General features: G+C 42.7%; 1 protein-coding gene across 1 annotated transcript in view; it reads right to left on the minus strand.

Moving 5' to 3' along the window:
* Positions 1-27,822, minus strand: part of LOC106573509 (SH3 and multiple ankyrin repeat domains protein 3) — a 169,781-nt gene that overhangs the window by 127,723 nt on the left and 14,236 nt on the right. Inside the window, exons 5-8 of the mRNA XM_082963248.1 lie at positions 23,163-23,240; positions 21,042-21,108; positions 20,336-20,571; positions 19,081-19,244 (exon numbers count right to left, since the gene is read on the minus strand). Of these exons, the coding sequence (XP_082819374.1) occupies positions 19,081-19,244; positions 20,336-20,571; positions 21,042-21,108; positions 23,163-23,240 (545 nt within the window). The remainder of the gene's footprint in view (positions 1-19,080; positions 19,245-20,335; positions 20,572-21,041; positions 21,109-23,162; positions 23,241-27,822) is intronic.

The raw sequence follows: 27,822 nt of genomic DNA on the forward strand, positions 1-27,822 counted from the left end.
TGTTGGCACAATATTGGAAGCACAGAATCGTCTAGAATGCCATTGTATGCTGTAGCATTAAGATTTCCCTTCACTGTAACTAAGGGGCCTAGCCCGAAACATGTTAAACAGCCCCTCCACCAAACTTTACAGTTGGCACCAATGTGCGTGTGCACTTCCCCGGGACTGGCTGGTGTGTGAAGTGGTTTAAACTACAACTCTACCAAAGGACAAGTCTATACCACATGGAGCATTGGCTACACAGCTGGAAATGGTTAAACTCTGAGACTATTGATCCCTACAGAATAAGAGCAAATCTTAGACATATAATTACTAGTCTGCAGTTAGAAATTACGTAAACCTAGGATGGGAATACAAACATCTATTCTATGAGAACATTTCCGAATGGTACTCTAAAATTCCCAATCTAACAAACACAAAATACTTTGATCTTTAGGGAAACGCAACCAGAGAGATTCTGATGAACTCTCCAGCAGACGGACCGGATTCCAACAGAGAAGACAATAACGACATACGAAAGTGAAAGTAAATATAAATTGCAATTTCTTTTTGTATGAGCGGTCGTTCAAGTAAAGTATTAGCAATTTCTATGAGTGTAGTAATCCTTTGAGTTTCCCGCTCTTGAACCATCCACCCCTTTCTTTTGTCTACCAAGCCGTCATATCGCTTTCGTCCGCTAGGGACTTTTCTTTGTATCATGTAGCAACCCAATCTATAATATCTACTGTTTGTTTGTTATGTATTTATGTGATTTGATTAGTTAGTAAATAAATAATTGAACCAATTTGTATATCGCTGATTCATAATTTATGCTAGGGTTCGTGCAGATAACCAAGAATTTTATGATGTACAGATGAGACTGATAGAAGGTAAATAATAATTAATGACTGACTGCTATTGATATAAAAGATCTTCAGATCTTTAAGAGTGGATTCGGGAGATAGCGGCTCTATATAAACGAATGCTCCCGTGGTGCCCCGGATTCTTAATGAGTTAGTTATTGCCTGATAAATTTTTGTATTGTATTATAGATATGAGGTAGTAGAGTAGTGGCATGAGGGCACACACTTAATGTGTTGTGAAAAGTGTTATGAAATGTAATGTCATGTAATATTTTTAAATGTATATAACTGCCTAAATGTTGCTGGACCCCAGGAAGAGTAGGGTTAGGGTTAAAAAAGGAGATCCTTAATAAATACAAATACACATTTAAGTGACACATTTGTGACACGCTACAGCTTGGCAGGGGTGCTCAGTATTTCAACAACACATCAACAACAGCACTTCAACAACATGCCTATACATTTTGCATGTAGGCTGTATAAAATGACATAAAAAATGATGACTTAGAATTAAAAAGTAATGACATGAAAAATGCCTTATTAGACTGTACAGTCATTAGGCTATACAGTGCCTTTGAATTCACTTTTAGAAACACGGGTTTGGCCAGTCTTTGGTTTGAGGACCATGTGTTGAGCTATGCTTTCCTAGTTTGTTAATTTAGCCTAGCAGATGCTCTTCTATTCCCATGCCCTAATCACAGACAACACAAATCAATTTTGTAACAAAAGTATCATGGAATAAATTGAATAAATTAGAAAATGATAGTTTCCCGAATGAAAACAAGTTACAAGTGCATTTAGGCCTACCTGATGATATGGGGCTCCTATGTTAAAAAACAAATAGCTTTTTCTCGAATTCATTGATGATCAAATACTTCAGTTGTAACTGGTTCTGTTGAGCTCCATTTTTACAGTTGATAGACAACTTTATTACTGTTCCAAACTTAGACTATCCTCTTTTTTAACAATAGCTTGTATAGAAATCCAAACTGCTCTGGTGCTACAGCATGAACTCATTCATTATCATGCTCTTTTGTGGTATTAAAATATTATGCTTGGTCTCCCAAGTGGCACGGCAGTCTAAGGCACTGCATCGCAGTATTGTGGTGCCACTACAGCCTGGGCTGTGTCACAACTGGCTGTGACCGGGAGTCCCATAGGGCAGAGCACAATTGGCCCAGCGTTATCCGAGTTAGGGGAGGGTATGGCCGGGGGTGCTTTACTCAGCTCAATGCACTCTAGCAACTCCTTGTGGCGGGCCAGGCGACTGCAGGCTGACTTCAGTCATCAGTTGAATGGTGTATCCTCCAGCACACTGGTGCAGCGAGCGGGTGTTAAGAAGCATGGTATGGCGGGTCATGTTTCGGAGGACTCATGACTCGACCTTCGCCTCTCCCGAGCCCGTTGGAGAGTTGCAGCGATGAGACAAGATCATAATCACGAAATTACACACCTCCAAGCTGTGTAAGGGCTATTTGATGGAGTGCTGCATCAGATGACCTGGCCTCCGCAATCGCCCGACCTCAACCCAATTGAGATGGTTTGGGATAAGTTGGACCGCAGAGTGAAGGAAAAGCAGCCAACAAGTGCTCAGCATTTGTGGGAACTCATTCAAGACTGTTGGAAAAGCATTCCAAGTGAAGCTGGTTGAGAGAATGCCAAGAGTGTGCAAAGCTGTCATCAAGACTAAGGGAGGCTACTTTGAAGAATCTCAAATATAAATTTGTTAACCTGTTAGGGCTAGGGGGCAGTATTTACACGGCCGGATAAAAAACGTACCCGATTTAATCTGGTTATTACTACTGCCCAGAAACTAGAATATGCATGTAATTATTGGCTTTGGATAGAAAACACCCTAAAGTTTCTAAAACTGTTTGAATGGTGTCTGTGAATATAACAGAACTCATATGGCAGGCAAAAACCTGAGAAGATTCTGTACAGGAAGTGCCCTCTCTGACCATTCCTTGGGCTTCTTGACTCGCTTTATTGAAAATGTAGGATCTTTGCTGTAACGTGACACTTCCTACGGCTCCCATAGGCTCTCAGAACCCGGGAAAAAGCTGAATGATGTCTTTGCAGCCCCTGGCTGAAAAACATTAGCGCCTTTGGTAAGTGGTCTATCAGAGGACAATGAGACTGAGGCGCGTGCACGAGGCGACCCCATGTTTTTATTTCTCTCTCTTTGAACTAAAACACGGTTTCCCGGTCGGAATATTATTGCTTTTTTATGAGACAAATGGCATAAAAATTGATTTTAAACAGCGGTTGACATGCTTCGAAGTACGGTAATGGAATATTTAGACATTTTTTGTCACGAAACGCGTCGGGCGTGTCACCCTTCTTTACACTTTCGGATAGTGTCTTGAACGCACGAACAAAACAGAGGATATTTGAACATAACTATGGATTATTTTGAACCAAACCAACATTTGTTATTGAAGTAGAAGTCCTGAGAGTGCATTCTGACGAAGAACAGCAAAGGTAATAACATTTTTCTTATAGTAAATCTGACTTTGGTGAGGGCTAAACTTGGTGGGTGTCTAAATAGCTAGCCCTGTGTTGCCGGGCTATCTACTCAGAATATTGCAAAATGTGCTTTCACCGAAAAGCTATTTTAAAATCGGACATAGCGAGTGCATAAAGGAGTTCTGTATCTATAATTCTTAAAATAATTGTTATGTTTTTTGTGAGCGTTTATCGTGAGTAATTTAGTACATTTTGTGTAAATTCACCAGAAGTTTGCGGGGGGTATGCTAGTTCTGAACGTCACATGCTAATGTAAAAAGCTGGTTTTTGATATAAATATGAACTTGATTGAACAAAACATGCATGTATTGTATAACATAATGTCCTAGGATTGTCATCTGAAGATCAAAGGTTAGTGCTGCATTTAGCTGTGGTTTGGGTTTATGTGACATTATATGCTAGCTTGAAAAATGGGTGTCTGATTATTTCTGACTGGGTACTCTGCTGACATAATCTAATGTTTTGCTTTCGTTGTAAAGCCTTTTTGAAATCGGACAGTGTGGTTAGATTAACGAGAGTCTTGTCTTTAAAATGGTGTAAAATAGTCATATGTTTGAGAAATTGAAGTAATAGCATTTCTAAGGTATTTGAATATCGCGCCACGGGATTACACTGGCTGTTGCGTAGGTGGGACGATTTCGTCCCACATACCCTAGAGAGGTTAAACAGTTTTTTGGATACTACATGATTCCATATGTGTTATTTCATAGTTTTGATGTCTTCACTATTATTCTACAATGTAGAAAATAGTCAAAATAAAGAAAACCCTTGAATGAGTAGGTGTCCAAACTTTCGACTGGTACTGTATATGATTATGTTTGTCTCCAATAATGTAAAATAATGTAGAATTGCATGAAACGCATTTATAAAAGGCAATTTTTTCTCAGACTGCATTATTGTCTCGGTTTTCGTCGTGTTGAGGAAAAGACCAAAATGCAGTGGGATTGTGGACACTCATGTTTATTAAAGAAAACATGTAAAGCATCCACTTGAACAAAAAAACAATAAACAGTACTTACAACGGTAACAGTTTTGCAGGCTATACAAAAACGCAGTGCAAAATCAATCTCCCACAAAAGACAAACACACCCTCATATATGGGACTCTCAATCAAAGGCAAATTGACAACACCTGCCTTCAATTGAGAGTCCCAACCCCAATGAACCCAAACATAGAAACAGACACACTAGACTAAACATAGAATACATTAAAATCAAACAGTGCCCAAAAACCCCGGAATACCTAAATCAACTGCCCTACAACAAACACACCACCCCTAACCACATAAAACAAATACCCTCTGCCACGTCCTGACCAAACTACAATACCAATTAACCCTTATACTGGCCAGGACGTGACAATTATAGATTCATGCAGTGCTTTTAATATAATGGAAATCTTTTCACCCCTTCCCTTCCACATTGGAATGTGAATCCACAACCTTCTGGCTACCTGCTGGCTAAAGTCATTGTTTATGGCTCTGGTCTATCCTTGGAGTGAGGGTAAATGGTGCATTAGTCATGTTCTCTGCTATCCACTATGTTTGAATTTTTCTTTTGGGTATGGGGGGGTCACTTGTTTAGTGTTTTCAAGTGTTCATGGAGGGTCAGTTAAACATTTATTTTATTGGTGTGTCTGTCTGTGTGTGTGTGTGTGTGTGTGTGTGTGTGTGTGTGTGTGTGTGTGTGTGTGTGTGTGTGTGTGTGCGTGTGTGTGTGTGTGTGTGTGTGTGTGTGTGTGTGTGTGTATGTGTGTGTGCATGTGTGTGTGCATGTGTGTGTGTGGCCAGACAATGTTCCAAACAAAGCGACGGGATTAGCAGCCAAACGGACCAATGAACTGTCACCTTTTGATGATGCGGATTATGCTGTGTAAGGATCGATGTTGGTTCCGCCATGTACTCCTTTGATGTGGATTCTCCACACTGGATTCACTCCGGGCGAAAAGGGTCCATATCAGGGAATATGTTTACATGACACTTTTACATATTCTAGAGCAGTGGTTCCCAAACTTTTTACAGTCCCGTATCCTTTCAAACATTCAACCTCCAGCTGCGTACCCCTTGTAGCACCAGGGTCAGCACACTCTCAAATGCTATTTTTTGCCTGCCACACACACACACTATATAATACATATTTACACTGCTCAAAGAAATAAAGGGAACACTTAAACAACACAATGTAACTCCAAGTCAATCACACTTCTGTGAAATCAAACTGTTCACTTAGGAAGCAACACTGATTGACAATAAATTTCACATGCTGTTGTGCAAATGGAATAGACAACAGGTGGAAATTATAGGCAATTAGCAAGACACCCCCAATAAAGGAGTGGTTCTGCTGTGGCAAGAAGGTTTGCTGTGTCTGTCAACGTAGTGTCCAGAGCATGGAGGCGATACCAGGAGACAGGCCAGTACATCAGGAGACGTGGAGGAGGCCGTAGGAGGGCAACAACCCAGCAGCAGGACCGCTACCTCCGCCTTTGTGCAAGGAGGAGCAGGAGAAGCACTGCCAGAGCCCTGCAAAATGACCTCCAGCAGGCCACAAATGTGCATGTGTCTGCTCAAACGGTCAGAAACAGACTCCATGAGGGTGGTATGAGGGCCCAACGTCCACAGGTTGGGGTTGTGCTTACAGCCCAACACCGTGCAGGACGTTTGGCATTTGCCAGAGAACACCAAGATTGGCAAATTCGCCACTGGCGCCCTGTGCTCTTCACAGATGAAAGCAGGTTCACACTGAGCACGTGACAGACGTGACAGAGTCTGGAGACGCCGTGGAGAACGTTCTGCTGCCTGCAACATCCTCCAGCATGACCGGTTTGGCGGTGGGTCAGTCATGGTGTGGGGTGGCATTTCTTTGGGGGGCCGCACAGCCCTCCATGTGCTCGCCAGAGGTAGCCTGACTGCCATTGGGTACCGAGATGAGATCCTCAGACCCCTTGTGAGACCATATGCTGGTGCGGTTGGCCCTGGATTCCTCCTAATGCAAGACAATGCTAGACCTCATTTGGCTGGAGTGTGTCAGAAGTTCCTGCAAGAGGAAGGCATTGATGCTATGGACTGGCCCGCCCGTTCCCCAGACCTGAATCCAATTGAGCACATCTGGGACATCATGTCTCGCTCCATCCACCAACGCCACGTTGCACCACAGACTGTCCAGGAGTTGGCGGATGCTTTAGTCCAGGTCTGGGAGGAGATCCCTCAGGAGACCATCCGCCACCTCATCAGGAGCATGCCCAGGTGTTGTAGGGAGGTCATACAGGCACGTGGAGGCCACACACACTACTGAGCCTCATTTTGACTTGTTTTAAGGACATTACATCAAAGTTGGATCAGCCTGTAGTGTGGTTTTCCACTTTAATTTTGAGTGTGACTCCAAATCCAGACCTCCATGGGTTGATAAATTGGATTTCCATTGATTATTTTTGTGTGATTTTGTTGTCAGCACATTCAACTATGTAAAGAAAAAAGTATTTAATAAGATTATTTCTTTCATTCAGATCTAGGATGTGTTGTTTAAGTGTTCCCTTTATTTTTTTGAGCAGTGTATTAAACATAAGAATGAGTGTGAGTTTGTCACAACCCGGCTCATGGGAAGTGACAAAGAGCTCTTATAGGACCAGGGCACAAATAATAATAATCAATAATTTTGCTCTTTATTTAACCATCTTACATATAAAACCTTATTTGTTAATAAAAAATGGTGACTAACTCACCACAGGTTAATGAGAAAGGTGTGCTTGAAAGGATGCACCATTGTTGGGTTGTATTGGAGAGAGGCTCAGTCATTTTCCACACAGTCTGTGCCTGTATTTAGTTTTCATGCTAGTGAGGGCCGAGAATCCACTCTCACATAGGTACATGGTTGCAAAGGACAAAAGTGTCTTAACAGCGTGATTTGCCAAGGCAGGATACTCTGAGCACAGCCCAATCCAGAAATATATCAGTGGCTTCTGATTAAATTCAATTTTCACAGAACCGCTTGTTGCAATTTCGATGAGGCTCTCTTGTTCAGATATCGGTAAGTGGACTGGAGGCAGGGCATGAAAGGGATAACGAATCCAGTTGTTTGTGTCATCCATTTCGGGAAAGTACCTGCGCAATTGCACACTCAGCTCACTCAGTTCCTTCGCGATATCACATTTGACATTGTCCGTAAGCTTGAGTTAATTTGCGGACCAAAAAAATCATACAATGATGGAAAGACCTGTGTGTTGTCCTTCTTAATGCAGACAGAGAAGAGCTCCAACTTCTTAATCATAGCCTCAATTTTGTTCAGCACATTGAATATAGTTGCGGAGAGTCCCTGTAATCCTAGATTCAGATCATTCAGGTGAGAAAAAACATCACCCAGATAGGCCAGTCGTGTGAGAAACTCGTCATCATGCAAGCGGTCAGACAAGAGAATATTATGGACAGTAAAGAAAACTTTAAGCTCGTCTCTCAATTCAAAAACACGTGTCAATACTTTCCCCTTGATAACCAGCACACTTCTGTATCTTGTAAAAGCGTTACATGGTTGCTGCCCATATCACTGCATAGTGCAGAAAATACACGAGTGTTCAGGGGCCTTGCTTTAACAAAGTTAACCATTTTCACTGTAGTGTCCAAAATGTCTTTCAAGCTGTCAGGCATTCCCTTGGCAGCAAGAGCCTCTCGGTGGATGCTGCAGTGTACCCAAGTGGCGTCGGGAGCAACTGCTTGCACGCATGTTACCACTCCACTATGTCTCCCTGTCATGGCTTTTGTACCATCAGTACAGATACCAACATGAGCAGCAGGTACGTTTGGATACATACAGATCATTAGTGGAATTCCCACGATAGAGTAACAGTTACTGTGATTGGATGTTAATTATTTGACAAGGCTACCTGTATTTGACATTGTGTTGTTATTTCGCTGAACACTAGATGGTTTCATTTTATTTTTGGCAGTGAAACAAGGCTAGTCAGGCAAGAAAACCTCACCCAAATGTATAGCCCTGTTGGAAAATATAAATGGACTGTTTGAAAATGTGAAGATGGTTTTTAAATAAAAAAATTTAAAATACACATAGGTTGGAGTAATTAAAACTCGTTTTTCAAGCACTCCACAAATTTCTTGTTAGCAAACTATAGTTTTGGCAAGTCGGTTAGGACATCTACTTTGTGCATGACACAAGTCATTTTTCCAACAATTGTTTACAGACAGATTATTTCACTTATAATTCACTGTATCACAATTCCAGTGGGTCAGAAGTTTACATACACTAAGTTGACTGTGCCTTTAAACAGCTTGGAAAATTCCAGAAAATTTGGTAATGGCTTTAGAAGCTTCTGATAGGCTAATTGACATCATTTGAGTCAATTGGAGGTGTACCTGTGGATTTATTTCAAGACCAACCTTCAAAGTCAGTGCCTCCTTGCTTGACATCATGGAAAAATCAAAATAAATCAGCCAAGATCCCAGAAAAAATATTGTAGACCTCCACAATTCTGGTTCATCCTTGGGAGTAATTTCCAAACGCCTGAAGGTACCACGTTCATCTGTACAAACAATAGTACGCAAGTATAAACACCATGGGACCACACAGCTGTCATACCGCTCAGGAAGGAGACGTGTTCTGTCTCCTAGAGATTAACGTACTTTGGTGCAAAAAGTTCAAATCAATCCCAGAACAACAGCAAAGGACCTAGTGAAGATGCTGGAGGAAACAGGTACAAAAGTATCTATATCCACAGTAAAACGAGTCCTATATCGACGTAACCTGAAAGTCCGCTCAGCAAGGAAGAAGCCACTGTTCCAAAACTGCCATAAAAAATCCAGACCACGGTTTGCAACTGCACATGGGGACAAAGATCGTACTTTTTGGAGAAATGTCCTCTAGTATGATGAAACAAAAATAGAACTGTTTGGCCATAATGACCATCGTTATGTTTGGAGGAAAAAGTGGGAGGCTTGCAAGCCGAAGAACACCATCCCAACCGTGAAGAACGGGGGTGGCAGCATCATGTTGTTGGGGTGCTTTGCTGCAGGAGGGATTGGTTCACTTCACAAAAAAGATGGCATCATGATGATGGAAAATTATGTGAATATATTGAAGCAACATCTCAAGACATCAGTCAGGAAGTTAAAGCTTGGTCGCAAATGGGTTTTCCAAATGGACAATGACCCCAAGCATACTTCCAAAGTTGTGGTAGAATTGCCTTGGCAAAATGGCTTAAGGACAGCAAAGTCAAGGTATTGGAGTGGTCATCACAAAGCCCTGACCTCAATCCTATAGAACATTTGTGGGCAGAACTGAAAAAGTGTGTGCAAGCAAGGAGGCCTACAAACCTGAATCAGTTACACCAGCTCTGTCAGGAAGAATGGGCCAAAATTCACCCAACTTATTGTGGGAAGCTTGTGGAAGGCTACCCGAAACTTTTGACCCAAGTTAAACCATTTTAAGGCAATTCTACCAAATACTAATTGACTGTATGTAAACTTCTGACCCACTGGGAATGTAATGAAAGAAACAAAAACTGAAATAAATCATTCTCTCTACTATCATTCTGACATTTCACATTCTTAAAATAAAGTGGTGATCCTATCTGACCTAAGACAGGACATTTTTTACTAGGATTAAATGTCAGGAATTAGTTTAAATGTATTTGGCTAAGGTGCATGTAAAATTCCAACTTCAACTGTATTTGACAGCCTATTTTCTCTAATCATGTTGACAAATACTGACTGTATACATCGCATATCTGTGTTTTCTCAGCACATTCAAGATATAAAGCTATATTGATTCCAGATAGCCTATGCTTCTCTTGGCTGAAATCCATATCCAGATCTTGATAAACTTTTTGATATGCTGAAAATATGATGATGGATTTCTGAGTTTTTAGAACATGGTCAATAATTTGACAAATACAAAATCCATCTTTTATTTTATGCACAGATCATTTTTGGATTCCCTCTGGATATCATACATGGCATGGCCGGATATTGACTAAGTACATATCCTGAGATAGGACTATGTGGACATGTTATTTTCTCTATATGATGACAAAGACTGATAGTTGGCATAAATAGTATATTTTCTCAGCACATACAATGCATATGCTCCATATCAGGTCCATATCAGGATCTTGAAATGTTTTTTGATATGCTAAATAATCGCAATTCCTGATTCTTATTTGAGTTTTGAGGACATCTTTCATAATTTGACAAATATTAAATTCATATCATTCTTTCAGACACTAGCTATAATGTTTTGAATTCCCTCTGGATAAAGGTGCGCCAAACCACAAGCTAAAAGCACAGTAACTGGTAGCCTAGCAACAAGAATCATGTATTTTCTGCTGTGGAGTTCCAAATGTCATTTTTTAATTTGGGCTCCACAAATGAATGTGTCAACAGTGTGTGGTCGAATTGACCAAAGGAGAAACAAAGAAGTGAGAAGCTATTGAGAAAATGCTTCAAAGAAGTTAAAGGTGCAATATGCAGAAATCACTCTGCTATTTCCTGGTTGCTAAAATTCTAATAGTTTGAGTAATTTTTGTTTGTGACAAAACAAGCAAGCAATAGTGTGGAGAATCATTGTACCATTTAAACCGCTGTGAAATATATTTTCAATAACCTAAAATATTCTATTTTCAGCTATTTGAAGCTGATGTACAAAACCGATCTACCCCTTCTAATACTTGCTTTCAATGAGAATGAGCGATGCATAACTCACATTTCTATGTGAATTTGTCCGGGTTGCCCAAAAAGTTAAATATTGCAGCTTTAAAGGTAATTTGAGATGTTTTATTTATTGTAGTAAATAGAATCACATGGTACGGTTATGTGAAATGACAATATTTTCATGCAATATCAACAAAATGTTGATGAATGATTTATGCATTGACAGTTTGTAGTGGATCACAGACCAACACTACCACCATGTTGGGGTGGACTCTGAGGGACCGCTGCTGACGACCCAATCTGCATCCATTGTTCATAACAAACAGAGTAGGCAGGGGTATTGAGAGTGTGCAACCTTTATTTTCTGTTAAATAAATAAAATATCATTTTGGCAAATATTCACCTACGTTTGCATCTTCACAGAAAACATATGTTGTTATTGGAGCTCTGGATTTGTTACGCTGGATTTTTTAAAACAGAAATAACAGATGTGCTTTGGAAATAGCAACTTAAATATGACATTTGGCTTTCCGTGCCTTGCATTGCCTACTTCTGAATATGGTGCAAGTGTATGCTCAGATATGTCACCTTCATGTGTAAAAGCACAGTAATTTGTGGCACCTAAACAGGTCAAATTATTTGGGCGTTGGTCATTTGTGACTCGTTTCAGGAAACTAGGCATATGTCGACGGGTCACTACCTCACAAAAGAGCCATTTGAACTAAAACTTTTAAATGTTTTATCAAAATTAGTTTTTTTGTTGCAGAAATGCTTTCTGGAACATGTGAACTTTCATGTGCCATCATAATAATATTGTATGCCATCTGTAAATATAAATACAATTGTTAAATTATGAGCCTAGTTGGTTTAGCCACAGAAAAAGGGACAGCAACCTTCCCGCTAGCCATGATTGGCTGAGATAATGAGTGGGCTGGACATGCCGAGAGATGAGTTTGGATTGGTCTGCCATATTGCATGCTTCTGTCTATTTGAGCTGGTCAGTATGTCTAAGTAATCCTGTCTAACACGGCTTTAAAAATATATATATATTGCGTCGTAGATCTTCACTTTCTGGAGGACCGAGTTTTGAAATCAGTGGAATTAAAGTATGATAGCTAAGTGTAACCGATGTGAAATGGCTAGCTAGTTAGCTGGGTGTGCGCTAATAACTTTTCAATCAGGATGTCACTCGTTCTGAGACCTTGAAGTAGTTGTCCCCCTTGCTCTGCAAGGGCTGTGGCTTTTGTGGAGCGATAGGTAACGATGCTTCAAGGGTGGCTGTTGTCTATGTGTACAGAGGGTCCCTGGTTCGAGCCCAGGTAGGGGTGAGGAGAGGGATGGAAACTAAACTGTTACATTGATGCTGTTGACCCGGATCACTGGTTGCTGCGGAAAGGAGGAGGTCAAAAGGGGGTGAGTGTAACTGATGTGAAATGGCTAGCTAGTTAGCGGGGTGCGTGCTAATAGCATTTCAATCGGTGATGTCACTCGTTCTGAGACCTTGAAGTACTTGTTCCCCTTGCTCTGCAGGGGCCACGGCTTTTGTGGAGAGATGGGTAACGATGCTTCGTGGGAGGCAGTTGTTGATGTGTGCAGAGAAGTTGTGACACCCAGGTAGGGGCGAGGAGAGGGACGGAAGCTAAACTGTTACATAAGGAGATGGAGAAAACACCAGTTTCTGGATTACATCTTCAAACTAAGGGAAACCATGGCATCTGTGACAGGGAGAAGCGTCCATTCCATATATATGGGTAAGATAGTCTAGCTAGCTAGATTTTCAGATATTACGCATTTCTAATTTTGACAAAGTCATTTTCATTTCAAGTTAAAGTGTACTGTTAGCTAGCTTGCTAATGTTAACTGGCTGGCTTGCTAGTATGATCTTATTATTTGTACCTCAGAGCCATTTACTTTGCTAGTTGAAACCTAAAGTTAGCTCGCTAAAATTGAACCTGGTTGGTTAGCTACCTGCAGATTCATGCAGAATAGTAACGTCATGAGTTGGGACTATGGTTTAATTAACTAGCTAGCTACATGTCTTATTGAAATACTCCACTATGCAAGTTTCCATTTCAATAGAATGTCACTGCGATAACTGTTGAAAGACATAGCTGGTAAATTCACTCTGGCTATCTACTCCAATTTCAGAGCACTCTCGTCTGAGTGTACCAGAGCGCAGAATAACTGACGAATTTACGAACGTATCAACACCGGTTGAATATGGCTGGTGTCAGTAAAGGTTTTCAAAAAAGTGCAAATTGTTGCCAGCCACACAGTTGCAGTCACCAATGCTCTGGACAACATAAAAACAGCCGAACCAGCTCTGCTAGAGCGAGTAAAATGGTCAGTTCTCTCATTTGTGTTTGGAAGTAGCTAGTAAGTTAGCCAACATTAGCTTGGGTGCTTGACTGCTGTTGTTAACACAGCACGCTCAGATGGTTGGGGCTAAAGCTTAAGAGGGTGTGAACGATGCTGAATGGGTGTAGACAAAGAAGAGCTCTCCAGTAGCTACCAAAAGTGAGGTTACAAGTTCATCAACATTACTTTCCCATTGTTCCTCAAAAATACAGTGTATGATATACCATTTTGTAGCTCTGAGTCTCTACTTTTATCCAATATAAAGAACACAATTAAAAATGTTGCTACATAAGACCAATTTGAGCCGGTCGGTCACATTTCATGAGTTGAATTTAGTTTATTGACCATTTTCGATCAGACTTACAGTACAAGGATGATACAGTAGCAGGGAGATTTCTGAGTTCCGGATTGGATGCATGTAGAAACTGTCCAATTATGTAGAATATCCCAGCTCCGTATATGACATTAAAGACATGCGTATCTGGAGTATGTCTACTACGTATACCTAATAAAATGTCAGATATCCAGAAATATATAGATAAAGATATCCCCTGATATTGACCCTTTTTGCCCAGTATCAGGAGATTCTCTCTCTTTCTTTCCCTCTCAACCCTTTGGAAAACCATGGATAATCTACACTCCAACAGACCCTACAGTTATAGAATGAAGGAAGAGATCAAGACAGAGAGGAGTGGGGGGGAGAAAGAGGGAGAACAGGAGGTGACAGTGGAGAAGAAATGAAAGAGAGGATGTGCAAAAGAGAGAGAAAGGTGAAAGAAAGGTGAGCAAGAGAATGACAGAAAATGGATAGGGGGACAGATGGAGACAGCAGAGAAAAGCAGGAACCAGGCCTATTGCATTACCAACCTCTATAACCAATAGTGTTATATTGGTTTTCTATGGTATAGATAACTCACAACCATTCCATGTGTCCAAATTCCAACCTTTTCTCAACCATTCCCAGTTTCCTCCTAGAAACAGTTTTGGACTCCTGACAGCACTGCCCACTCTGGTTTGAGAGGAAGTGATGGCATGTTCCACGGGAAGTGGTTATATTGGCTGTAGGGGCGGGCCACTGACCGGCCAAACTAATTTCACACTCCCCTTGTACCCAGAATGCCCTGGAGCTACCACAGGACGGACAGATGGAGATGGAGGGAGAGAGCGAGAGAGAGAGAGAGAGAGAGAGAGAGAGAGAGAAAGAGAGAGAGAGCGAGAGAGCGCAAAGTAGTGACCAACAATAGGGAGGGAGAGGAGTAGATAGGTAAGGAAAGAAAGGAGGCAAAGGAGGGAGGGAGGAAGATTGTGTAAACATGTTTCTAATGCTTTCCCTGCACCATGTCATTTGAGGACAGTCACTCTCTCCCTCAAGAGTCCTCAGGCCTTTACTGTTGTGTCAGTAACATTAGCAATTTACAGACCTGTCACTTCTTACACAAATGAACATGCTAATTACAGCAGAAAAAGAAACAGTAGAAGAACACAGACGGGCATCTAGGACAGAACACAGTAGGGGAACTACCCCTCCCTCCCTCTATCGATGCCTTTCATTATCCCTCGTTGGTAATACTTTACTTGACACCCAGCGTCATAACACGTTATGACACAGTCATAACCATGCCATAATATGTCATAACATCTAACATAACTTGTCATAACCTGTTATAATATGGTCATAACACTGTCATGACACACACAATATATTTAGACCTGTTGTGACATATACTGTGTTATTTTATGGCTGGTTAGGACACCTACATAAGAGTGTAAAAACTCACAAAACCTACCACAAGGAGTTATTTTATGGCATATTACATTAACATTGTAATTACGCACATATTGATGTCAGACATGCACCTACCCCAATGCTCTGTTGCTGATAACTGGGAATAAAGCAGGAGCAGATTTCAGGAGCAGGACAACACACCCTCTTTTTGACTGATATAAGGGCATGTACGTGATAGGCCTATCTGGCTTATATGTTTATGATGGTCTTAATGCTTCTTGACAGTGTCATGAAGTGTATTTTCTTCAAGTTATTTAAAACATTCTGCAAAAAACATAACCGTAAAGAATTAATTACAACAACAAAGGACTTAAGAAACACACTTTCGAAAGAAAGGGAATTTCTTGAAAGAGAGAGAGAGGTCTGAGAAACAGCCTGTGTGATGGATGGAGTGAAGTGACAGTATGGAGTATTACAGAGGGAGAGAGCGCTCGAGTGTTGTCTGTAATGCAATTGCCCTGTCAGACATGAAACTGCTGCTGCTTCTGGAGAATATCGGTAAGTACAGTATTCAGACCCCTTGACTTTTTCCAAATTTTGTGACGTTACAGCCTTATTCTAAAATGGATTAAATATGACATTTTCTTCATCAATCTACACACAATACACCATAATGACAAAGCAAAAACAGATTATAATTTTGCAAAAACAGAAATACCTTATTTACATAAGCATTCAGACCCTTTGCTATGAGACTCGAAATTGAGCTCAGATGCATCCTGTTTCCATTGATCATCCTTGAGATGTTTCTACAACATGATTGGAGTCCACCTGTGGTAAATTCAATTGATTGGACATGATTTGGAAAGGCACACACCTGTCTATATAATGTCCCACAGTTGACAGTGCATGTCAGGGCAAAAACCAAGTCATGAGGTCGAAGGAATTGTCCATAGAGCTCCGAGACAGGATTGTGTTAAGGCACAAATCCGGGGAAGTGTACCAAAACATTTCTGCAGCACTGAAGGTCCCCAAGAAAACAGTGGCCTACATCATTCTTAAATGGAAGAAGTTGGGAACCACGAAAACTTCCTAGAGCTGGCCGCCTGGCCAAACTGAGCAATCGGGGGAGAAGGGCCTTGGTCAGGGATACGACCAAGAACCCGATGGTCACTGACAGAGCTCCAGAGTTCTTCTGTGGAGATGGAAGAACTTTCCAGAAGGACAACCATCTCTGCAGCACTCCATCAATCACACCTTTATGGTAGTTTGGCCAGATGGAAGCCACTCCTCAGTAAAAGGCACTTGACCGCCCGCTTGGAGTTTGCCAAAAGGCACCTTAAGACTCTCAGATCATGAGTAACAAGATTCTCTGGTCTGATGAAACAATGATTGAACTCTTTGGCCTGAATACCAAGCGTCACGTCTCGAGGAAACCTGGCACCTTCCCTAAGGTGAAGCATGGTGGTGGCAGCATCATGCTGTGGGGATGTTTTTCAGTGGCATGGACTGGGAGACAAGTCAGGATTGAGGGAAAGATGAATGGAGTAAAGTACAGAGAAATCCTTGATGAAAACCTGCTCCAGTGTGCTCAGGACCTCAGACTGGGACGAAGGTTCTTCTTCCAACAAAACAACAACCCTAAGCACACAGCCAAGACAACGCAGGACTGGCTTTGGGACAAGTCTCTGAATGTCCTTGAGTAGTCCAGCCAGAGCCCGGTCAAACATCTCTGAAGAGACCTGAAAATAGCTATGCAGCGACGCTCCCAATCCAACCTCACCAGTTTTTGCTTTGTCATTACGGGATATTGTGTGTAGATTGATGGGGGAAAAAACAATTCATTTAATTTTAGATTAAGGTTGTAATGTAACAAAATGTGGAAAAAGTCAAGGGGTCTGAATACTTTCCGAATGCACTGTACATACACTACATGACCAAAAGTATGTGGACACATGCTCGTCAAAACATCTCATTCCAAAGTCATGGGCATTAATATGGAGTTGGACCCCCTTTGCTGCTCCTCTCTTCTGGGAAGGCATTCCATGACTAGATGTTGGAACATTGCTGAGGGGATTTGCTTCCATTCAGCCACAAGAGCATTAGTGAGGTTGGGCATGCATTGTGCACAGGGGCGTTGTCATGCTGAAACAGGAAATGGCCTTCCCCAAACTGTTGCCACAAAGTTGGAAGCACAGAATCATCTAGAATGTCAATGTATGCTGTAGCGTTAGGATTTTCCTTCACTGGAACTAAGGGGCCTAGCCCGAACCATGAAAAACAGTCCCAGACCATTATTCCTCCTCCACCAAACTTTATATTTGGCACTATGCATTGGGGCAGGTAGCGTTCTACTGGCACTCGTCCGTCGTACTGCCAGATGGTGAAGCGTGATTCCTCACTCCAGAAAACACATTTCTACTGGCGGCGAGCTTTACACAACTCCAGCCGACGCTTGGCATTGTGCGTAGTGAGCTTAGGGTTGTGTGCAGCTGCTGGTTTATGAAAATCCATTTAATGAAGCTCCCGACTAACAGTATTTGCGCTGACGTTGCTTCCAGAGGCAGTTTGGAACTCGGTAGTGAGCTTCTGCACTCGGCGGTCCTGTTTTGTGAGCTTGTGTGGCCTACCACTTTGCGGCTTAGCCGTTTTTGCTCCTAGAAGTTTCCCCTACACAATAACAGCATTTACAGTTGACCGGGGCAGCTCTAGCAGGACAGGAATTTGATTAACTGACTTTTTGGAAAGGTGGCATCCTAAGATGGTGCCACGTTGAAAGTCACTGAGCTCTTCAGTAAGGCCTTTCTACTGCCTATTGTGTTTGTCTATGGAGATTGCATGGCTGTGTGCTCGATTTTATACACCTGTCCACATACTTTTGTATATATAGTGTTGTATTCTAAAGTGTTGTATTCTACACTGTAGCCATTCACCAAAATTACTAAAATAGAGGAGGGGCATTTATTATTCCAAACTGCAGGTCGTGGTTGGAACACATATTTCCCTACTTTAATCAACCAGACCATTTGGAATTTGTGATAAAGCTGTCGTGATTTAGCAAAGAATATATATAGCTTGTCTACAGTTTTGTTTGTGTTTTATAGGCAGTCATTTCTGAAGGACTAATGGGAGGGCAGCACGCGTGTGTAGAGGGAGCAGTTGGATCGAAATTGAGTGAGAGAAAAAATAATGCCAGGAGAAGAACTGTGATCACTCGGCTAGTTGAATTTTTTGTTGTGAATCGCTAACAAATGGGAGTAACACAAATCAACGTGAATTAACAGTTGTCTTCGTGAGAACATTTCAGATGCCGCCTGCTGTATGACTGAGATAGAACTTTATTGCTCCCTAGTGGTCAAACCACGCAATAGGATTTGACGTGGAATTTTATGAAAGTTTCTCATCGTTTTAACAGAAAACCGTAAAAGAATTATACTTTATACGTTAAGAAGAATTGTCAATTTGTCACAACCCTAGTACTGACACATGATCACAATAAAACACCTCAGCAATCTGCTCAATTTATCCCACAAGTCCCCCCAATGCACTCCACAAGCATGGACTGGATATCTGAGTGTAGCTCATGTACGTCTACAGTCCAGTTCCTTATGCAAACAACCCTTCTAGACATCTATCACAATTAATAGGGGCCAGCCCACTGACCAGAAACGCAGTGTGAACCAAGCCAGTTAAGTACAAATTCTTATTTTCAACGACAGCCTAGGAAAAGTGGGTTAACTGCCTTGTTCAGAGGCAGAACGAGAGATTTTTACCTTGTCAGTTCAGGGATTTGATCTTGCAACCTTTCAGTTACTAGTCCAACGCTCTAACCACTAGGCTACCTGCCGTCCCGTGAGTAAGCCACTTGAGAGATGACAAGGAGGAGAGAGGAGGAGCTGGCCTATTAGATCAGACAACAGCACAGTTCATTGTCCCCCAAGGTATTCAATATATGATTGATTGATTGTCCGTCTCACCTGAGGCGTCCTCGAGGGACGTGTCCCAGAGCGTGTCCGTGTGCCCTCCTGACGCTCTGCTCGCCCTCATGCAGATGACTGTGTAGCGAGGGAGAGCGGGAGTGGGAGGAGCGAGAGCTGCCTGTGCTCTGGAGACTGCTGTCTGGCACCTCTCCATGATGAGTCTGGAATACAGCACACACACTGTCACACACACACATAGGCACACATACACACACAGGCTCTCTTTCTCGCAATTCAATTCAAGGGGCTTTATTGGCATGGAAACATATGTTTACATTGGCAAAGCAAGTGAAATGGATAAACAAAAAGTCAAATAAACAAGTTCCAAAAGAATAAAGACCTTTCAAATGTCATATTATGTCTATATAGAGTGTTGTAATGATGTGCAAATAGTTAAAGTAAAAAAAAGGTGAAAAAAGTCAACGTAAATATGGGTTGTATTTACAATGGTGTTTGTTCCTCACTGGTTGCCCCTTTCCTGACAACAGGTCACAAATCATCACCCACCGATTAGTTTTTTAATTATTTGTGGGTCTGTGTAATCTGAGGGAAATATGTGTCTCTAATATGGTCATACATTTAGCAGGAGGTTAAAAAATGCAGCTCAGTTTCCATCTCATTTTGTGGGCACATAGCCTGTCTTCTCTTGTGCATATAGCCTGTCTTCTCTTAAGAGCGAGGTCTGCCTACGGCAACCATTCTCAATAGCAATGCTCACTGAGTCTGTACATAGTCAAAGCTCTCTCTCTCTCTTTAGTTCAGAGTTTCCCAAACTCTGTCCTCAGGACCCCAAGGTGCACATAGATTTTTGACCTAGCACTACACAGCTGATTCAAATAATCAGCTAATCATCTGGCTTTGATCATTTGAATAAGATGTGTAGTGTTAGGGCAAAAACCAAAATGTGCACCCCTTGGGGACCTGAGGACCAAGTTTGGGAAACTCTGGTTTAGTATATTCACAAACACGTGCACACACAAAACAACTAAACTAACATTTCAAACAAAATTAACGAAATGATATTGTAATTTATTTTCCATTTGTTTGTTTGCTCGCTCACTGACTCACTCACTCACTGACTCACTGACTGACTCACTGACTCACTCACTCACTCACTCACTCACTGACTCACTCACTCACTCACTCACTCACTCACTCACTCACTCACTCACTCACTCACTCACTCACTCACTCACTCACTCACTCACTCACTCACTCACTCACTCACTCATTCACTCAGTCTCTCACTCACCTCCCCCAGGCTGGCGTGTTGTTGGTGTTGTCCCAGTGCAGGCAGGCTCCTCAGAGAGGGGACAGGAGACTGACCCTGTCGACCGTGACCCTGCCGCAGGCCCTGCCCCAGACCGTGACCGCTCTCCCCATTGAGGTTGTTGTCGCTAGCGGAGCGCAGCAGGGAGCGGGGCGAGGGCAGTCCTCCCACCAACACACGTCTACGGTTAGTGTAGGAGGGGGTCTCCCTGAAAGGCACTGGGAGAGGGTGACACAACATGTTGCTAGTCAAATCAACATAACAATGTGTACAGGGGTTGGGTGAAATGGACATTTCAGTTCAATGCATTCAGTTGTACAACTGACTAGGTATCCCCTTTTCCCTTTCTACATTCCCTGAGGTAGTACCAAGGCTACATAGCTTTATGTGTACATACATCTTACTGCATTGAGTTAGGAATCTGGGATATTCTTTCCTTCAAACACTAGATGGCAGAATTATCACACGTAGCATATTGACTCCCAGTACACTGAATCACACAAAAAAGTGCACACGATCAGGGATAATTACAGAGTGGGTGATTACAGTGGCTACAGTACGAGTGCTTCAGTCACTTGGCTGAGGACTCTCTTCCCCTCTCACACCACTATGGAGGTGTGATTTACTCAGTTAAAGTCCAATGACCACATGCTGTTAGCCACGTGCTCATGGCGTGTCGTCTACTCACCAACGTCTGACACTTTGTGGATCTTAATGATTTCAGCCAGGTCAAAGTTTCCTGCTATAATGGCAACCTGGAGGAGGAGAGAGGGAGGAGAGGGGAGGGGAAGAGAGGGAAGGAGAAGAGAGCGTAGGGAGGGAAGGAAGGAAGGAGAGGAGTAAGTCACATACGTTGTGTGTTTGTTCCCTTCCCAAAGACAGGTTAGTATCCTGCTTCTCAACACAAGTGTTCCGTAAAACAAGGCTCCCATAAGAAACTGCCATTCTAATGGGGGAGAACAGAACCCTGCTGAAACCTGCTGTCTCAGTCTCTACGTCTGTCTGGAATAAACCTTAGCCCCTGTTGTTTCAAGGAAATACATTTTGGGAACCAATTATCAGATGTATGCTACATCTACTCTAATAGCTAACAGGCAACAGGGGAACACATTCCATCCAAACCCTACTCCCTCCCTCCCTCCCTCCCTCCCTCCCTCCCTCCCTCCCTCCCTCCCTCCCTCCCTCCCCTCCCTCCCTCCCTCCCTCCCTCCCTCCTTCCCTCCCTCCCTATCAGCTTTTTAAGACTACATTTCCATCACAACTGTTATCTCTCCCATCTTCATTACTCTCTCTCTCTCGCTGGCCACTACTGCGCTCTCTCTCTCTCTCGCTGGCCACTACTACGCTCTCTCTCTCTCTCGTTGGCCACTACTGCGCTCTCTCTCTCTCTCTCATTGGCCACTACTGCGCTCTCTCTCTCTCACTCTCGCGCTCTCATTGGCCACTACTGCGCTCTCTCTCTCTCTCTCGCTCTCTCTCTCTCATTGACCACTACTGCGCTCTCTCTCTCTCTCTCTCTCATTGACCACTACTGCGCACTCTCTCTCTCTCTCTCTCATTGACCACTACTGCGCTCTCTCTCTCTCTCTCTCTCTCTCATTGACCACTACTGCGCTCTCTCTCTCTCTCTCATTGACCACTACTGCGCTCTCGCTCTCTCTCTCTCTCTCTCTCATTGACCACTACTGCGCTCTCTCTCTCTCTCTCTCTCTCTCATTGACCACTACTTCTCTCTCTCTCTCTCTCTCTCTCTCTCTCTCTCTCTCTCTTTTTTCTTCCCTGTCTCCTTTGAATCGCTCTCCAGTTCTCTTTTCCCCCCCCCTCTCTCTCTCTCTCCCTCTCTCTCTCTCTCTCTCTCTCTCTCTCTCTCTCTCTCTCTCTCTCTCTCTCTCTCTCTCTCTCTCTCTTTTTTCTTCCCTGTCTCCTTTGAATCGCTCTCCAGTTCTCTTTTCCCCCCCCTCTCTCTCTCTCTCCCTCTCTCTCTCTCTCTCTCTCTCTCTCTCTCTCCTCTCTCTCTCTCTCTCTCTCTCTCTCTCTCTCTCTCTCTCTCTCTCTCTCTCTCTCTCTCTCTCTCTCTCTCTCTCTCTCTCTCTCTCTCTCTCTCTGTCTCTCTCTCTCTCTCTCTCTCTCATTGACCACTACTTCTCTCTCTCTCTCTTTTTTCTTCCCTGTCTCCTTTGAATCGCTCTCTAGTTCTCTTTTCCTCTCTCTCTCTCTCTGTCTCTCTCTCTCTCTCTCTCTCTCTCTCTCTCTCTCTCTCGTTCACACAGACAACAAAACTAGCATTTCCTTTTGTTTGCTTTCTCTCTCTCTTGCTCTCTCTCTCTGATTCATATTTCACACATTAGTAATCCTTCATTAAAAGGCTGCTTGTAACAGATGTCTGATAGCAGCGTGTGTTTCTGATTTCTGGCACTGTGTGAGCGTGTGCACGTGCACGTGGACAAATGTGTGTGCATGCCCTGGCGCTGTGTGGAGCCAGCTATCCCTGTGTACAAACAAATTAACTTTGATGTGTTGAGGAAATCTGTGTCATTGTCAATTTGACACAGGCTTAATCACACATCTTGCCACAGAGGCAGGCCAGAGTACGGAAACAGTGTTTCAAGTGGAGTTGCCTTCATGCCATGTAGTTATGGCAGAACAACTATTAATACATTATCTTTGATGTCCACCTCCCTTGACCTCCAAGAGTTTCTGAAACCTTCTCCCATATTAAGTCATATAAAGTTTTCCTTATGGCATGTGGTTATTGTATAGCTATAACATAATGTCTGATAGAGGCCAGCTGAACGAAGGAGAGTCTCACCTGAAAGGCCGTCTGGCTGTTGTAGTTCTTGATCTCTTTATTCACTCCCCGAAACAGTAGAACTCTGGTACAGCTATCCTGAAAGAGGAAGAGAAAGAGAGCAGTTTTTTATTTTTACCATCAGTTGGAAAATGTTGGGATTTTGGTTGCATATAGCTGGGCAATTCATTAGCACACACACGAACAAGCGCTCACGCACACACACGAACAAGCACACACACACACACACACACACACACACACACACACACACACACACACACACACACACACACACACACACACACACACACACACACACACACACACACACACACACACACACACACACACACACACACACACACACACACACACACACACACACACACACACACACACGAGGCTCCATTGAGTGCCAGCTCTATTCTCTAATTGGTCCCAACAGAACTAAGTCTGCTAATTACACTGACCAGAGTGAGAGAGAGAGCCTTCCACTCCCCTTCCCTTCCTCTGCATTCCCATCACCCTCCTCTTCCCCAATCTCTCCCTCCATTCATAGCCTAACATAGCATGTCTGTTGCTGTGGATGTGTGTGTCATTAGGCTATATCATTGGTGCTGTGTGTAAATGTATAGTCCTCTCCCTCTCTCAGGAGGGATCCATGGGTTAACGGAAGGGCTATGTGTTTACAGGGTATAGATCAATATTTAATTTAAAACACAGAGTAGAATTAACAGCTCTATGATTGATCTTCTTAACCAAACATGCTCTCTCCCTGGACCCTATTGAGTCATTATCACGCACACACACGCACGCACACACACACACAGGAAAGCACATCTCTGTTCAAATTACATGATCTCACAGGAACCTATAGTAAGAGTGCTGTAGAGCCTTCTTTTGGTGACAAACTACATGAAAGCAGTGCGACCCTGTCTTGAGTTGTGCATGTGCCTGTCTCTGTGTGTGTGTCTGCCTCTGTGTGTGTGTGTGTGTGTCTGCCTCTGTGTGTGTGTGTGTCTGCCTCTGTGTGTGTGTGTGTGTCTGCCTCTGTGTGTGTGTGTGTGTATTTTTAAGGAAAGCAGAGGTAGACATAAGGAGTCAGCAGAACATCCTCTACCTAACAAGGCTGTTCAATAATGCATTGCCTCTCCTGTAATAGCCCTGTAATCACATCATGTTAATGCTAGCACGCTAACAGAGCTAAAAACCCATAGAGTTGAACCCCTGAGGCTGTTAGCTAATCACTAGTCGCCTGTAAAATTTGCACACAAAAACACACATTCTTTCTCTCGTTTAAACGTCTCTTCTGGTTTACACTTAAAGGTGAGGAGCTGACTGTAGCTGTACCACATTAAGGCTCTGACGGTGAATTAGCTAGGGTGGTTAATACATATTGAGGAGGGCTGTGTGTGTGTCCTGTTCTCCATTAGGCAGGAGACTCTATCAGTAGCAGAATAATCTACAGAGAATGAGAAAATATCCATTAAGGAGGGTGACAGGCATGAGACAGGAGAGACAGGGGTGAGAGAATACGAGAAGGGAGAGAGGGACGAGTGTAGAAACAGAGAAAGTGATGGAGAAAGAAAGAAAGAAAGAAAGAAAGAAAGAAAGAGAAAGAAAGAAAGAAAGAAAGAAAGAAAAGAAAGAAAGAAAAGAAAGAAAGAAAGAAAGAAAGAAAGAAAGAAAGAGAGGTTGTTCAGTATCTCACCCCAATCTTGACCCTCCATGAGTGTGTTTGTGTGTGTGTGTGTGTCATTGTCTGTGTAATTGGTGTGCATGCTCTTTTTAATTGGAATGGGGGGATAACCTATGCATCAACTGCTTTCTCTGTGCTCTCTCAAACACACACACACACACACACACACACACACACCACACACACACACACACACACACACACACACACACCACACACCACACACACACACACACACACACACACACACACACACACAAACGCTCCAGGAGACTAATTATAAAGAGGGACATCCCTCTCCCTGCTCACAGCACTAGTCATATTATAGGAAACCTTTATGCATCCAGCACAATTCGTCACCACGTTTCTTTACCACAATATACAGCACCAGTCAACATTTTGGACACACCTACTCATTCAAAGGTTTTTCTTTTCTTTTTCCAATTTTCTACATTGTAGAATAATAGTGAAGACATCAAAACTATGAAATAACACATATGGAACCGAAAAAAGTGTTAACAAATCAAAATATATTTCATATTTTAGATTCTTCAAAGTAGCCACCCTTTGTCTTGATGACAGCTTTGCACACTCTTGGCATTCTCTCAATTAGCTTCACTTGGAATGCTTTTCCAACTGTCTTGAAGGAGTTCCCACATATGCTTGTTGGCTGCTTTGTTGGCTGCTTTTCCTTCACTCTGCGGTCCAACCCAATTGGGTTGAGGTCGGGTGATTGTGGAGACCAGGTCATCTGATGCAGTACTCCATCACTCTCCTTCTTGGTCAAATAGCCCTTGCACAGCCTGGAGGTGTGTTGGGTCATTGTCCTGTTGAAAACAAATGATAGTCCCACTAAGGGAAAACCAGATGGGATGGCGTATTTCTGCAGAATGCTGTTGTAGCCATGCTTATTAAGTGTGCCTTGAATTCTAAATAAATCACTGACAGTGTCACTAGTTGGTGGGAACCACACATGCAGAGATCATCCATTCACCTACTCGCCGTCTCACACAGACACAGCAGTTGGAACAAAAAAAATCTCAAATTTGGACTCATCAGACCAAAGGACATATTTCCACCTGTCTAATGTCCATTTCTCGTGTTTCTTGGTCCAAAGTCTCTTCTTCTTATTGGTGTCCTTTAGTAGTGGTTTCTTTGCAGCAATTCGACAATGAAGGCCTGATTCATGCAGTCTCCTCTGAAAAGTTGAAGTTGAGATGTGTCTGTTACTTGAACTCTGCAAATAATTTATTTGGGATGCAATTACTGAGGCTGGTAACTCTAATGAACTTATCCTTTGCAGCAGCGTTAACTCTGGGTTTTCCTTTCCTCTGGCGGTCCTCACGAGAGCCAGTTTCATCATAGCTCTTGGTGGTTTTTGTGACTGCACTTGAAGAAACTTCTAAAGTTCTTGACATTTTCCAGATTGACTGACCTCCATATCTTAAGGTAATGATGGACTGTCATTTCTCTTTGCTTATTTGAGCTGTTATTGTCATAATATGGACTTGGTCTTTTACCAAATAGGGCTATTCTCTATATACCAACCCTACCTTGTCACAACACAACTGATTGGCTCAAACGCATTAAGAAGGAAATAAATTCCCCAAATTAACTTTTAACAAGGCACACCAGTTAAAAATTGAAATGCATTCCAGGTGACTACCTCATGAAACTGTTTGAGAGAATGACAAGAGTGTGCAAAGCTGTCGTTAAGGCAAAGGGTGGCTATTTTGAAGAATCTCAAAGATAAAATATATTTTGATTTGTTTAACATTTTTTTGGTTACTACATGATTCCATATGTGTTATTTCATAGTTTTGATGTCTTCACTATTATTCTACGATGTAGAAAATAGTAAAAATAAATAAAAACCTTGAATGAGAAGGTGTGTCTTTTCACATTTAGAATCTTCCTGATGTCATTCTGTTCCTTCTCCATGTCTTGTCTGACAGGTGTGTGATTCCACCTGGGTTCCACTCATTCCCTCAGATTCCTGTTATCCCATTCTCAGCTGGTGTTGTGTCTGCTCAATCACTCAATCACTCACTAGTGGCATTAACCAGTCTATTCTGTTCATTAACCAGTCTACTTCTGACTGACTGACTGACTGACTGACTGGGACTGTCTCTTTATTGACTCATCAATCTGGAGGCTGCCTGTCACGTGTTTCTCTTTCATCCTCCTTTTTTCTTCCCTGTCTTCTTTGATTCGCTCTCTAGTTCTCTTTTCCTCTCTCTCTCTCTCTCTCTCTCTCTCTCTCTCTCTCTCTCTCTCTCTCTGTCTCTCTCGGTCTCTCTCTCTCTCTCTCTCTGTCTCTGTCTCTGTCTCTCTCTCTGTCTCTCTCTCTGTCTCTGTCTCTCTCCGCTCTCCATATCCCTTCCCTCTCTATCTCTCTCATATGAATCTATGTCACTGAGCTAGTGTCTCTGTGTTGATTCCGCGATAATCATCCAGACCACCTGCCCCCTCCGTCCCCCTCCGTCCCTGTCCCTGCATTTAGCCCTTTAAGCCCCACTTAGAAGTTCTGTCCATGGGATCGATCTGCTCAGCGGTGGCCTCCTGGATCTCTAAACACTGGAGGGATGAAACGTCTTTGACGATAGGAGCCTGCAGAGACAGGGTCTATGAAGGGGAGTAGTAACACCTTTTCCCCCTAACTTTTCCATTTTACCATGAATATTCATTAGCATAACTTAAATCTGTGTTGTTTAAGGTAACATGGTAGGCATTTTTGGATCACCTAAAATATGCCACTTTATGTCATTTTATTCATGGTTGTATGAGCCCTAATTTCCTATTAAGTTTTAAATGCACATGTCAACAGTTTCCTTCTTTCTCTTCCTCTCTCCTCCTCCCCTCCCTCTCTCTCCAGCCGTGCATGTGTAACAAACAGCCTAGATGAAGTATTGATGTTCTTCTCCTCAACCCTCTCAGACACACTTGTGTGTGCATGTACACACTCTAGAGACTGTAGTG

This window comes from Salmo salar, chromosome 16, assembly GCF_965601325.2.
Source record: "Salmo salar chromosome 16, fSalSal1, whole genome shotgun sequence".
NCBI classification, from domain to species: domain Eukaryota; kingdom Metazoa; phylum Chordata; class Actinopteri; order Salmoniformes; family Salmonidae; genus Salmo; species Salmo salar.